Raw genomic sequence first — 13,686 nt, 5'->3', positions numbered from 1 at the left:
AGCATCAAAGGAAACATCAAGTGCTCCTTTGGCAATTTTACAGACAGAATGGAGGATGCCAACTGTTAGCCTGATGGAAGCAGCAGTTGAATTTTTGGTGTTAACTGTGAGTGGATGGCTAGTATGAGAGTAATCCAGGAGGCGGGGGGGAAGTGAAAGCAAGCAGTTTATGGGTAATGTAATGGAGTAGGAATCATGAGGGAAGCAGAGAAAGGGTGATGTGTTAGCCTTAGAAGTCAGCATTTGCATTTTTTCGGTACGATAAGGATGAGAGAATTAAGCACATTAAGCTGTATGTGTTCTGTTTGTCAGCTGTGGTTTGATTTGGAGTGTGCCAAGGAGAACAGGAGCTTCATATCTGTCATTTTCACACACTAAATTGGGTACGGAATGGCAGTCCCCAGTGTTACAGGCTATGCTGCAGAAAGTAACGCCAAATTATTTTCTTCAAGACCTAGCTGGGTACTGAAATGTTGAAGCTCTGAGAGATCAGTCTCTTGTCTAAAACTCCACTTCAGATGCATGCTAGCCATGAAGACCTGACTTGACATACTGCCAAAATAAAAAAAAAAAGTGGTTTTTTTGTTAGTTTACTAACTGACATCTTTAAAACCGGAAAAATTACATTTTTATGTACTCTTCAAGTTCTAGGTCAAATGATTAGTTCTGTGACAAGACAGCATGACACTTTGAGTATGACAGAAGCCCTGATGCTGCAGCAGAGGCTGGGAATATTAATGGCTGAATCTAGGTGAGTGATTCTTTAATTCTGCCAGTTCCCTCGCTGTTTCATTTCTTCCTCATAGCCTTTGTTCACGTCTCTCCTTTGAAGCAGCACTGTAATTCTTGGTTTTCTGAAGTATTAACATTAGAATATATTGAAGACAAAATAAGGAGCTTGTATGATTATTGATTATGTACCCTTTCTTTGTTGTTCTTGATACGGTGGCTGTACTTCATACATATTCATACACTACAGCTTTCTCCTTGCAATTCTGGTGATTTTCCCCAAACTACTTTGCAGTTAAGGTTTTTTTGAGTTGTTAAAGTTTGCACCTGCCTCCAGCAGATTTGATCAGTTAATTTATGCTGAATGCAAAGAATGTAATCATACTATAACAGCATGCTGCTGCCTAGTTCTTTCCACTTCGTCAAAATGTTTGGGCTTTATTAAGTGCAAATATCTGTGCCTGAAGGCTGCTAGAAGCACCTGCAACTATGACTGCTGAGTGGACCAGAGCTTGAGAACCTTTGCTGCACATTTATATACTCATTGTTAATCTCATTTTAGCAGCAAATTCTCAGAATAAATAGGGTAGCATCAGTAGGCTAACAAGACCAACATCTGACCATTACTGTAGTGAGGCATCGTGGAGTTGCCAGGGTAGGAAACTAGCAATAGGTGTTATTACCTCCCTTTCTAAACAAAACAGGCAGAATTCATAAACAAACAAAAAAAAGGAATAGTTAAAGTAACAGTGGGATGTATGTGTGAAGACTATTAGAAGTAGTCTGTAATAAAGTGATTGGACTGATTAATAAAATTCTGGACTTCTCTTCACTATGCAAGAAACCCAGCTGTGTATAGTGTGGCTTCTCTCCACAACAGTGGAAGCAAATAACCAACTCCCCTGTTTCATGTTGAGCTGTGGAAAAAGCTCTGTCAAGTTATGCACGTTTTCATGTTGTAGCCAGGAATTACATTAGAGAATCTGTGATTTTGACTATGTGTCTGGCACTCTTCCTCTTTCTTACTGGATTAATCCAAACCATGTTGTTACCCTTCCTGTTAAGTTCCCCATTTCACCTCTGCAGGGGTTTAGCGGCAGTTTGATAGAGTCTCTAGTGTAGCAGTATCTCTTGAGTGGCTTTCTGGTCAAAAACGGGAAGAGTTAGCTGCTCTTCATTGTATTCCTTGCACCTTATGTCTCAGCAGACTAAAGTGCTACTTGGATACTGCTGCTGCATGCTAATGCAAATGACTGTCTAGAAAGCAAGTCCCAGTTTTCTTAAGGTGACATTGGATTTTCTTCCCCTGTAGTCAGGCAAAGCTATCAACTAGTTCTGTCTTCCCTGTTCTTGATTTCTAATGTCATATCTCTTGTTTCCTTGTTCTCTTCCAGGATTTTGCCCCACTTTTTTGGGGGGGAAATTTTAGTTCTTATCCAATGTAAAGATTATGTAAATGGGTTTTCTTTTGTCTGACTTGCTTGTATTTAAAAAAATATAAGACTTAGCATTCTCTGCAAGGTGGTAGAGGGAGTAGAAGCAAGTTGTGAGACTTAGTTCTATGAACGTTTTATTATACTCTTTTATGAAAGTTTTACCATACATAGAAAAATCTTCAAACAAAAATATAAAAACCATCAAATATTTTTTTATTTCTGTAATTTAACCATGGTGTTCTGTGTTAGTTGAATATTTTACTGGTTTATAGCAAATGAAGTAGACTGTGTAACGCATTTTAATCCGAATGGAACTTAATAGAAATAAAAAACACCCCAAGTTTTAAAATGTTTCTTTTGAATGTGGGGTCTTTTCCTTCACTTGATTTTGATTACATAGGTTCATGTACGTTCCTATATGGGGAGTATTTAAAAGTGGAAGCACAGAGCCTCGGTGCATGGCTGCCAGCACAGGGCTGCCTCCAGCCCTAGAACACCTCCACCCTCTACTGCCAGCCAGCTCTGGAGCTGCTGAAGCCAGGGCAGCCTGTCAGTATTGCCATGTGGGCTCTTTGTGTTGCCTGTGCCTGGTACCTCCTACAGCCCAGGGCTTGCACGGGCGTCACTAGGGCTGTGCGTGGAGGAGCGCTCATTTAGAGGGAACTGGAATCCAGGTAGTTGCCTTGTGTAAAGGCCCTGGTTCAGGAGATGAGAATCGCACCCGGTAAGTTGTTGGTTTTTGTTTTCCCCCAAGCTGCTACCATGGGAATTAAGGTGACAAATCAAATGGGTCTGTTTGGTAGTAACCTCAAGTTGAATTATTGGTAGGACTTTTAACAGCTTTCTCTTGCCAGTTCTTAATGCCAAATCTAACTTAAGTACTTAAAAATACTTGCAAAATTTATGTTGATTTTTTTATTGCTTTTGACTGCAAAATTCATCATGAAGAATTGTAATTGCAGAGAGCAATTTGTGTTGGGTTGTTCTGTTGCTAATACTCTTATTTTTACTTCAATTAAATGATCATTTTTTTCTTCCCCCTTTAGAGATCACATGGTCTTCTAAAGAAGTCATGGGTAGCTGTTGTAGCTGTCCAGATAAAGAAACTGTCCCAGATAACCATCGAAACAAGTTTAAGGTAAGTTTATTGACGTGATATGCTGTGAATTATTTTGTTGCTCTGTGATGGAAAAAATTGGGTGAGAATTACTGAATGGTTAAAACATTCCACAGTTGCAGGTGTATGTGCTACTGGTTTCTCTTGAGCCTTTGAGAAATCCTCTCTTGCCAGCAGTGACAGCAATTTTCTATACAGGGTAGGCTTTTTTTATGACAGTTCTGATCTTTAGGAATGAGCAGCAGTGCTGTGCTTTTGATTCACCTCCATTTGGTAGGGCCCAAGTAAGCATTGTTGCCTCTGGGAGGCTGTGGAAGTTAGGAAGGGATTCGTAAGCATAAGGGAAGAGCTACTGAAGAGGTGTGATTATGAACATGGGTGCAGGGTCAGCAATGGAGAATTTTAGGACTGCTGATACTACTTGAAGATCACTACTGGTTATAACATTCTGAGAAGCTTCATACTTTACATTAAGAAATTTTATTTATAAATGTGCTTCTGTCCCTTATATCCTTGGAATTTATAAGCTTGTGAACACTTGTTCATGTGCTTAACATGCTTAACATGAAGCTGCTGAAGTCAGTGACTTTTAAGTAAACATACCTTTGCATAGTCACACAAGTCCTTGAGAAGATTTGCTTCTGTGCTCCAAACTCTCTCCAAGTTGGCAAAGGAATGTAATGCTTCCATAGTGAAAAATGATTCATGCATTGCCTTAGGGTAACACTGAAATGAAAAAAATTTAAAGCCATGTGAATTTCTGGAAATGTTTAATATAATCAGTACTAAAAGCTGAAGGATAAAATATTTTTCTGTTTTCTTGCTTGTTATGCATTTGACATAATTTCGTGTTACTAGTTCCTATTTTTCTCCTCCTGGAATTTCTCTGCTGTTTGTGTGGGTTGCTGATTTAGCAGCAGGGGAGAGAAGATGAAAGAATGTAATTTGTAAAATGAAGAAAGTTGGCATAAGCCTCAGTGGCAGATGAAACTATTCCTAATTCTTTTCAGTTGTCTAGATTTCAAGTTGAAAGTGTCTCTTTAAGAAGCAACATTAATTGATACCATAGCCTTTTTACTGAGTAAGAAAGAATCCCACTAAAAGCAGCATTGTGAGATAAAATACATGCAGAGGAAAATATGCATTGTCCGAATTCCATAAAAGATGCAGATGACCTCAAACTGCTTTAAAAGCAGAAAGAATATGAGTTTAAGCTTTATACACATGTTTTCATGCCAGATAACCACAGGGTATTTGAATTATTTGTTGACTTTAAAAAGGCAGTAAAAAAAAAAAATCTAAAACAGTCTGGTGATTCAGCACAGTGCAAGGCTATGCAGGTATGTGAAGGCAGCTTTATCTTGGAGCCCCTTATCCTTTTTCATTCCTTTTCCCAACTGTAAGTGGGGTTATATGACAAAGCAAATATTTTTTTTAGAGACAGGGCTCTGAAAGATTTCATTATCTGAGGTATGACTTATCCGTGTGGAAATACTAGAATATGTACATAATGCCAGTTAAAATAAATATTAAAAATCTAACCTACAAATCTCTTCTATTTTAAATTTCTCCTTAGGTTTTACAATAATGTTATGCAGTCTCATTCATACTGTTTTTAAGTATGTATTATTTTAAATATGGATTGGGGGAGCAGAAGAACTAGTTTGGTGAGGTTTGGGTTGTTTGGTTTGTTGTTTGTTTTGGGTTTTTTTTGACTTTTACCTCAGGGATCATAACCAACATGACAGAGCAGATGGAGTGTATCAGTGAAAAAGTAAGACTTTTACTAGTGGTATTGGTGCTCAGAAAAGTACTTGCCTAATTCTATTTAACTTCCCTTTTACAGGTTATTAATGTGGATGATGATGGTAATGAACTGGGTTCTGGCATAATGGAACTTACAGATACAGAACTAATTTTGTACACCCGTAAAAGGGACTCTGTAAAATGGCACTACCTCTGTCTCCGTCGCTATGGCTATGACTCAAATCTTTTCTCTTTTGAAAGTGGCCGAAGGTGTCAGACTGGACAAGGTATGTGGACTTTTTGTATATAAAGCTTTTTGGAAATATATTTGATGTTGAAAAACAGTTTTTTATTTAAAAAAAAGTGTATTTGTCTGTCCTTTAGGGACAGGATTGTAAAGGCTATGGTTTGATATGTGAATATGGTTTCTGGATAAAAAGTAAGTTACCTTATGAGGAATGGTTTTACAGTAAAATGAGGATTTGAGTTGCATGTAGTTTTTGGTACTGTAGGACTTGAGCACTTTGTGCTTCTATGTGTGAATACTTCTGGTCAACTTAGGAGGTGTTTTTTTCAAGGAAATTCTCCTTCCTCAGAGGTTGACTTGACTTTCAGAGAGGGGAAGTGAAACATTGAACTGTAGATGAATCTCCTCAGAATCCAAAGAATTCTCTATTTTTAGATTTTACAAAACTGGAGCATTGGTATGAACTGGATGTCCCTAACTTACTATTGTCTTTAGTAACACACTTGCATTTCATCCTCTTCCTAAAACAAATACCACTTCCATTTATATCAGTGACATCATTCTCAAATTTTGACACATTTTTGTATGAAGTCTGTGAACTCCAGCTATGCTCAGTTATTTTCTGTGTGACTTTTAATTCAAAAAAGATGGTTATCTTTTCAGTTCCCAGATCGTTACTTCCTTGGCCAAGATTGGCTCCCAGAGAGAAGATTTAGGCTTTTCTCTCTCTCTTCACTATAGCAGTACCCGAGGGAATAGCTGTTTTGGTTGAGGTCTCAGCCTCGTTTTGCATCTTTCTACTGTGATGTGGCTGTATGTAGCTGGAACTGTTATGTAGTCTTACATTGTGATATTAAGTTGTTTTTTTCTTTAAATTTCACTGTAAAATATCAGGAAAATGGAATAACTTAGAAGGCATTCTCAGTTCATCTCCTGTTAAGAAATGGAGATGTTTTCAAATGTTAGTGTACTCCATACTAAACTAAATTTCCAGACTTCTAAGAGGAAAGTAATAAACTTTATTTTGTAGAAAATCACCACCTGATTTTGCAGGTTTAATTTAGTGCTTCTTCCAAACACATAAAATAGATAATGATAAAATTCAATTGAAAATGCTATTTTGAAGGTTCTTTTCCATGGTCTATTAAAAAATCTGCAAAATTATCCACCGAGTCTAATCTCCGCTTCCCTCTCACTTTTCTCTTTTTTTAGTGGAGAAGATTAAGCAGGCTTTTTAAGCAGCAACTGGATCCTCCCTCTTTTGTTTCTTGCCTTCCTTAGTAGTAATGATATACTGTGAATATTGGGAAAAAAAAATAATTGGAAAAAAATGTTCTCTCTTCTGCCTTTTTGCAATAGAGCATTGTTCCCAAGACCTACACTGGGTTTTATGGGCACAGGTGCAAAACTTCATCTTGACTTGGTGAGACGGCCAAGAAGTTTTTCATTTGGGAATACACTGAATACTGTCCAGCAACTTTTACTGATTGCATTAGTCAGTTTGTGTTTTCATTTAATCTCAGATCATATCTACTGATAAGTTGTCGGAATGCACTCACAGTAAACACTGAGTTTGTGCTAGGTATTAAAAACCCTGAAGACATGTTTTGGGAGCACAGCTAATAGATAATTCAGGATAGAAAACTTGCAGGAGCTGGTGTGTCACTGTATTGTGTGACAGATCACATTGTATTTAATGTGAACGTATTTAATAAGCAGAGTTTCATCAAGTTGGTTTTGTTTGCGGTTTCAGTGCCTATTTGATTCACCATATTTTAAGGAATCAGGAATTTGGAAGCACATTTTTAAAACAAAGGAGTATAGGCAGCTGAATTTCTCAGAAATTCACTGGGAGCTTTTTTAAAGCTTGTGAACCTAGATTTGTTTAGTTTCATCTATTGTGCATTAAGAGTTAAGTATCCAATATGATTTTTCAGAAATACGCCAAAAAATAAGCATGTTGTACTTGAGCTGAATCATGGGATGGGGAAACGTAGCACTGAAGCAGCTCTACAGCTGCTGCGTTGCAAGCACGAAGCTTGTTCACTGCTCTAGCTGAATACTAATTGTTGAGCGTCGTTCCTCTTAGCCCATTTGGTATATTCCCTGGGCTTTTGTGAGCTTCTGCTGTGTGGAACATTTCTGGTAGCTCTGATCTGTCACAGTTCTGCGTCCTTAAATAAATATACGATGATGGTAATTACCAGCATATGATCATAATTGTACTTGCAGAACTAGCTATATAGGTAGGTAGTTTTTAGTAAAGGTTGTTTTAAGATTGTAATACTCACTTTAAAAAATTAGCACCTGCACCCACGTTTAACAAGCATGTCAACTTTAACTTCATGCTTTCAATGGAAGAATAATCCAAAGCTGCGACTTTGCTGGTGAGGGTAAGTTGGGGCGCTCCCTGCTGTTTAAAGGCAAAGTGGCACAATACACACGCAAAGCACATGGTATTGCTGCTAACTTTGTGTTCTGTGTCTATCCTTTAGCCTAAAGCAACTGGTTTGTTACTGTCTGTTTCACAGTTTGTCTTAGTAGCTTTTCATTTTAATCTTCGTAAAGAAACTAAACTTGTGTTTAAATCCTTCTTTCCTGTTGTGCAGGTATATTATTTTTGTGGTAATTTAATAGAAAACAGGTTTAAAAAATACTGCCTTGTAGCACCACTGTAGTTTAATTCAGGGTTTTTTTTTAAATTTAATCAGTTAACAGGTATTCTTTCTATCAGCTCAAAAGAAAAGATCTTGCCCTGTTTTGTGGGGTTTGTTTCTGGGGTTTTTTTAACCCTTCACTCAAAACTTAGTTTTGCTCTTAACTGAATCAGTTATCTGTTCTAATTTAACTTTTGGTGCATGGGAATCTTATTCTTCTATTAGGTAAATACTTTAAAGGTTCTCACAGTGATTTTCTGTGTTTTGGTGCAATAAAAATTTCTTAACTTTTTTTCTCTTTTAACAGGTATTCGTTATGTGGATTCCAGTTCTGTTTTTTGAAAGTGCTATACATTGTAAGGCAGGTTTCGTATGTTAAGGGATTTTGATTTTTTTCTTGCATATTTATAGGAATCTTTGCCTTTAAATGTGCCCGTGCAGAAGAGCTATTTAATATGTTGCAAGAGATAATGCAGAATAATAGCATAAATGTGGTAGAAGAACCAGTAGTAGAAAGGAATAATCATCAGACTGAGTTGGATGCTCCAAGAACCCCTCGAACACCTACCAGTAAGTGTGGTTATATTGCCAGCTGACATTCCTGAATGTAATGTGGTGCTTAGCTGAAAATAGCATTTAATCTGCATTACATCTTTAAGTAATTAAAAAGAAAACTAATTTAAAGCTAAGAGGCTAATTACCAGTAGTGCATTCTGTTGAGGTACTTGCTGAGGATTCTCTTTCAAGAATGCTAAGTCTTGGGAGCAAAACTGACATAGTATAGTTCTTCAGCTTTAAGAAATAGATTTTGGGAAGTTAGTTGTTACCACTTATGCACGCACCTGTTGAATTTCTTTGTAATATAGCACCATATTTTACTTGTAGCATTTCTGAGGAATGTTAATGTTGGGCAGTGTTCCAACCTTGTTATTAGGGGAGAAAAGTAATGGTAATATCACATCAACAGTGGGTTTGCAGTCTTTCTATTGCTGTGAGTATATGGGTGGGTAGAGTGAACTTCCTTCAGAAATACTGGAGGTATCTCAGTCAGATGGCTTGGTACTGGAAACTGGGAATTGGAAGTTATTGATGATTTCAGAGAAATGGAAGTTTAAACAATGAAATTCCTATTTGTTAGGGAGACATGCTGTTAATGGTAAAAAGAGAAGCTGGATAGGGAGTTTACTGGGAGGACTGTGGTATGCAATACACCTAGATTTCAGTGGTTGCTTCAGACGTGTTTCCCAGTAGATACTCAGATCCTATACTATGCAAATTGCTCTTTCCTTCCCCCCAGCAAAAACTAATCTTGTGAATAATTAATACTGTTTTACATATTTTAATTTATCTTTTGAAAATTGAAAATGAAGATACAAAGATTCTTACTCATATACAGTAAAATGTTCTATTTTAATACGGTTTTGCTTGCTTTTCTAATTGAATCAGCTCCTGGGTTCAATGCACAAAGTCTACCTAACGGCTATCCCAGATATCCATCTTTTGGAGATGCTTCATCACATCCTTCCAGCAGGCATCCTTCTGTCGGAAGTGCACGCCTCCCCTCTGTTGGTGAAGAATCAACACATCCTTTACTTGTAGCAGAGGAGCAAGTGGGTATTTTTTTCCCCTCTCATATAGCTTAGATCTAACATTATTTCCGATTTTTCTAATGCTTGTTCTGTAGGCTTTCATTTGTGTTTTTTCAGTATCAGGTGTAAGGTATTGCTACCATGTGTTAACTACCTCAGAAAACTGTTTGCTTTGCCTCTTTAAACCAATGTTTTGCAGGACAGGTTCCTGAGGAAAAGTAACTGTTTTGAGTTGCTTTTCATATTTATGTACAACTAAAGATAGAGAAATTATATATTTGCATATATTCCTTTCAAAAAATTCAGTAATTATTTTAAAATACATGAATTGTACCTTATAGTGAGAGATCCTGGTTTAAATTATTTATGTTTAAGTTAGAAGGGACCTCCAGAGTTCACTAGGTCAGATTTTAAAGTTAGAGGCGGCTGCTCAGTCTTGTCCCGCCGTGCTTTGAATACTCCAAACAAGGGGATTTCACAGTGTGTCTGAGCCACGTGTTCCAGTGTTTCACCACCTTCATTGTGAAAGCATTTCTCCCTAATATTTAATTAGATTTTGTTTTCCTGTTAAAAGGTGGTGTCCATTGCCCGTTAGGCTTTTCCTGAACATCTCCAAAAAGGATCTGGCTCTGTCTTTCAACTATTAGGTAGCTGAGAACAGCTATTAGGTGATTTCCTGGCCATCTCTTACGACTGAACAGGGGTGTCTCTCTTAGCTTCTCCTTGTATGTCACATGCTCCCAATGCCTCTAATCATGGCCCTCCACTGGACTTTCTCCAGTATGGTGATGTCTGTCTTGTACTGGTGAGCCCATAATCAGTCTCACAAGTACTGAATTGACGGTAGTAAGCACTTTCCTTAACCTACTGGCTGTGGTTTTGCTAACATAAACCAATGCACATTTGGTTTTCATTGCTGTGAGGGCACACTGCTGACTCACATTCAACTTACCAGCCACCTGGACCCCTGGTGCTTTTCTGCATGCTGTTTTCAAGTCAGTTCGTGGCAGGCCTGTACTGTCAGTGTTGTTCCGTACCACACACTGGACTTTGGATTTGCTGTTGCTGAACTCTGTGAGGTTTCCATGAGGTCAGTTCTCCAGGTGGTTGAGATTCCGCTCTGTGGAAACTCAACCAATCTGGGATAGACTGAAAACTTTCAGTGGGTGTGTTCCATCTCATCATTTAGGTTGCTGATGAAAATGTTAGTCAAGTTTAATAAAATGTAATGTGGTTTAGGAACGCTCTTGTGTATGACACAAAACAGTGTTGGAAACCAAAGAAGGTAACCAGAATGCAGTGAGCTATTGTGTGGGAAAGGATTTGTTAGAGGTCCCCACAGAAGAGTTAACCGCTGGAGTTACTGAAGACTAAATGAGTTTAAAGAATCAGTGTAGGAGTCAAATAAGCTGTACATAACACTTCAATTTGTAGAGCTTGACTGAGAAGTTGGGAAGGCTAGATGACTGCTGCTCTAAAATACCTCTTTTGTTGTTTGGGTATCCAGAAAGAGAATTAAAATTTAGAGAAGGAATCCATTACTCCATGCTTTCCCGTTCAGCTTTGTGTTGATCCACTGTGGGAGATCACCTGGTGGTGTATTCCTGCCTTTCTTAGTGGCATCTGGTGCCAGCTCCTGCTCCTTTTTAATTCTGAGTGCCACAGTTCATATGGAATTGCATATTTTTCTACTTCAGTTTCTGGTATTAGGATGCGGTAGGCTCTTGGAGAAAGAATGGACTGTTCTTCCAGCAGAGTCAACCTCTCTACTCATTGCTTGAGTAATACGTGAGTTGAGCTCCTGGGGTTTTTTTAGAGCTTTTTTTCTTTTGTTTTGTTTTAATGGACAGCAGAATTTTCCTTTGCATAACTCTTTAAACAGCTGCTATCATGAGATTTAGTTTTTAGGTATTTTGATTAGAAAAGTGGGGAGTTGAGAAAGAAAGAAACTTGGAGGGGGAAAGAAGTGCAAATAGCATTTGAATTTCTTTTCTTTTCCTTTTAGGTGCACACTTACGTCAACACTACTGGGGTACAAGAGGAAAGAAAAAATCGATCAAGTGTGCATGCGCCACTGGAATCAAAGCTTTCAAACACTGAAATAACTAAAGTGAGAGAAGATCAGATGTGTACTGATGACAGAGATGCTCAGGTTCTTCTGGAGCCTGAAGGAGTCAAGTTTGTTTTAGGACCAACACCTGTTCAAAGGCAGTTAATGGAAAGAGAGAAACTGGAGCAACTTGGGAGAGATCAAGTTAGCGGCAGCAGCACAAACAACACTGAATGGGACACTGGGTACGACAGTGATGAACGTAGAGAAACACCATCTGGTAATAAATTGGTATATGAAAATATAAATAGGTTATCAATTCCTAGTGCCTCAGGGGTCAGGAGAGGTCGTTTGACGTCAACCAGTACCTCAGACACCCAGAACATTAACAACTCTGCTCAGAGGAGAACTGCGCTGTTGAACTATGAGAACTTGCCATCCTTGCCTCCTGTTTGGGAAGCCCGCAAGCTGAGTAGAGATGAAGATGACAGTTTAGGACCAAAGACCCCATCTCTGAATGGCTACCACAATAACCTAGATCCAATGCATAATTATGTCAATACAGAGAATGTAACAGTACCAGCAAGTGCTCATAAAATAGAATTTACACGACGTCGGGACTGTACTCCAACAGTCTTTAACTTTGACATTAGGCGTCCGAGTTTAGAACACAGGCAGCTCAACTATATACAGGTTGACTTGGAAGGTGGTAGTGACTCTGACAACCCTCAGACTCCAAAAACCCCCACCACTCCACTTCCGCAAACTCCAACCAGGCGCACAGAGCTGTATGCTGTGATAGACATTGAAAGAACTGCTGCTATGTCAAGCTTGCAAAAAGCACTGCCCCGAGATGATGGTACTTCTAGGAAAACTAGACATAACAGTACTGACCTGCCTATGTGAGCCTGGGAAGCATTAAATCATTTGCACCTTTTGTGAAGTTTATAAAATTGAAGATGCAAGTACTTCGCATTTCTTAACACTAACGCCTTTTATAGACTAATAGAACTTTTTCTGCATACTTCATGTACTTGTCTGACTAAAGGGAATTAATGTAGAGCAAGTATTCATTTAGATAACACTATTTCATTCTACAGTAGTAGTAATTACTGCATAGCAGCATCGCCACCTTTCACAGTGCCTCTTTAAATTGATTAGAGTCTGAGTGACATGCCAGTTTTGAATTTCCAAATATTCTGGTCTGGTGCCTATACTCATTAATGGCGTTTATAACACTTTTTAAAGCCTCTTGATATGTGCATTATTAGCAGGTAAACCTAATCTTTCAAAATACATATCTTATGTTCATTCCTCATCGAAGTGGCTCCTCCAGAATGAAATGTATGTAATGCATTAATTCACTCAGTTTGATGTACACAAGATATATTGGTTCATCTCAAGGGATATAAAACATGACACCTTTTTTTGTCTGGTTTTTTTCCTTTTTTTAAGACCACATGGGCAAGAAGGCCTCTAATTCGCGATCGTTTACTTAAGCTGTGTGATATTTGAAAGGTCACATTGAAGTTCATTGATGAGAGCTATAAATGCATCTAAACCCAGCCTTAAGCTCCTTCTGCCAGAAGAGAATTCCAAGTGGCGTATCAAGTTCCCTGTGGAATCGGATAGAATTTTAATCTCATTAGAGTGTGTGTGTGTGTGTGTGTGGGGGTGTTGTGAAGGAATTCGCAAGTCGGCTGTATGAATTCAGGCTCTCTTGGTATTAGTTCCGTGTGCCTTCCTTTCTTTGCGTTTGTGTATTTCTTTTTGCCTGTTCTATAATGTCTTGTTTTAAAAGTCAAAATTTTGTACATAGCTTTAATTATTGTTCAGGGTCATTTATGTGTTTGTCTTACTCTCTGCATTTGACAAAGAAAGACTCTTGAAGGTCAAATGGTTGTCTTTGTCCAGTGTGCTACTTTTTTATGCCTGACAGGAATATCCCAGCTCTCCAGCAGCATGCGTTATTGCACAACTGGAAAGGTTTATTATGCAGTTACGGTCTTCCTTTAAAGCATCAGACACAGGTTACACGGGAGGCAGGGTACTGGACTTGACATTTCTCCATAGAAAATTGTACGTTCTAGCCATGTGCATCCATAGTTGATAGTA

The 13,686-nt window shown here is 38.3% G+C and overlaps 1 protein-coding gene across 1 annotated transcript; it reads left to right on the top strand.

Moving 5' to 3' along the window:
* Positions 1–645: 645 nt before the first annotated feature.
* Positions 646–13,221, top strand: FRS2 (fibroblast growth factor receptor substrate 2). The gene is made up of 6 exons (XM_010134307.1): positions 646–751; positions 3,212–3,303; positions 5,129–5,315; positions 8,344–8,502; positions 9,379–9,542; positions 11,527–13,221. Exons 2-6 carry the CDS (start codon positions 3,238–3,240, stop codon positions 12,475–12,477), a joined length of 1,527 nt encoding a protein of 508 aa, XP_010132609.1. The 5' UTR covers positions 646–751; positions 3,212–3,237; the 3' UTR covers positions 12,478–13,221.
* Positions 13,222–13,686: the final 465 nt, after the last annotated feature.

Source organism: Buceros rhinoceros, unplaced genomic scaffold (assembly GCF_000710305.1).
Source record: "Buceros rhinoceros silvestris isolate BGI_N320 unplaced genomic scaffold, ASM71030v1 scaffold26754, whole genome shotgun sequence".
NCBI lineage: Eukaryota > Metazoa > Chordata > Aves > Bucerotiformes > Bucerotidae > Buceros > Buceros rhinoceros.
The sequence above is the reverse complement of the archived record's forward strand: the minus strand, read 5'-3'. Positions and strand labels throughout refer to the sequence as shown.

Bases quoted from the DNA above. Each gene is read 5' to 3' on its own strand.
- FRS2 (XM_010134307.1), top strand. From the start codon at position 3,238: ATGGGTAGCTGTTGTAGCTGTCCAGATAAAGAAACTGTCCCAGATAAC. The intron at 5,316-8,343 runs GTATGTGGACTT...GCATATTTATAG, and splicing joins AAGGTGTCAGACTGGACAAG to GAATCTTTGCCTTTAAATGT. The intron at 8,503-9,378 runs GTAAGTGTGGTT...TAATTGAATCAG, and splicing joins AACCCCTCGAACACCTACCA to CTCCTGGGTTCAATGCACAA.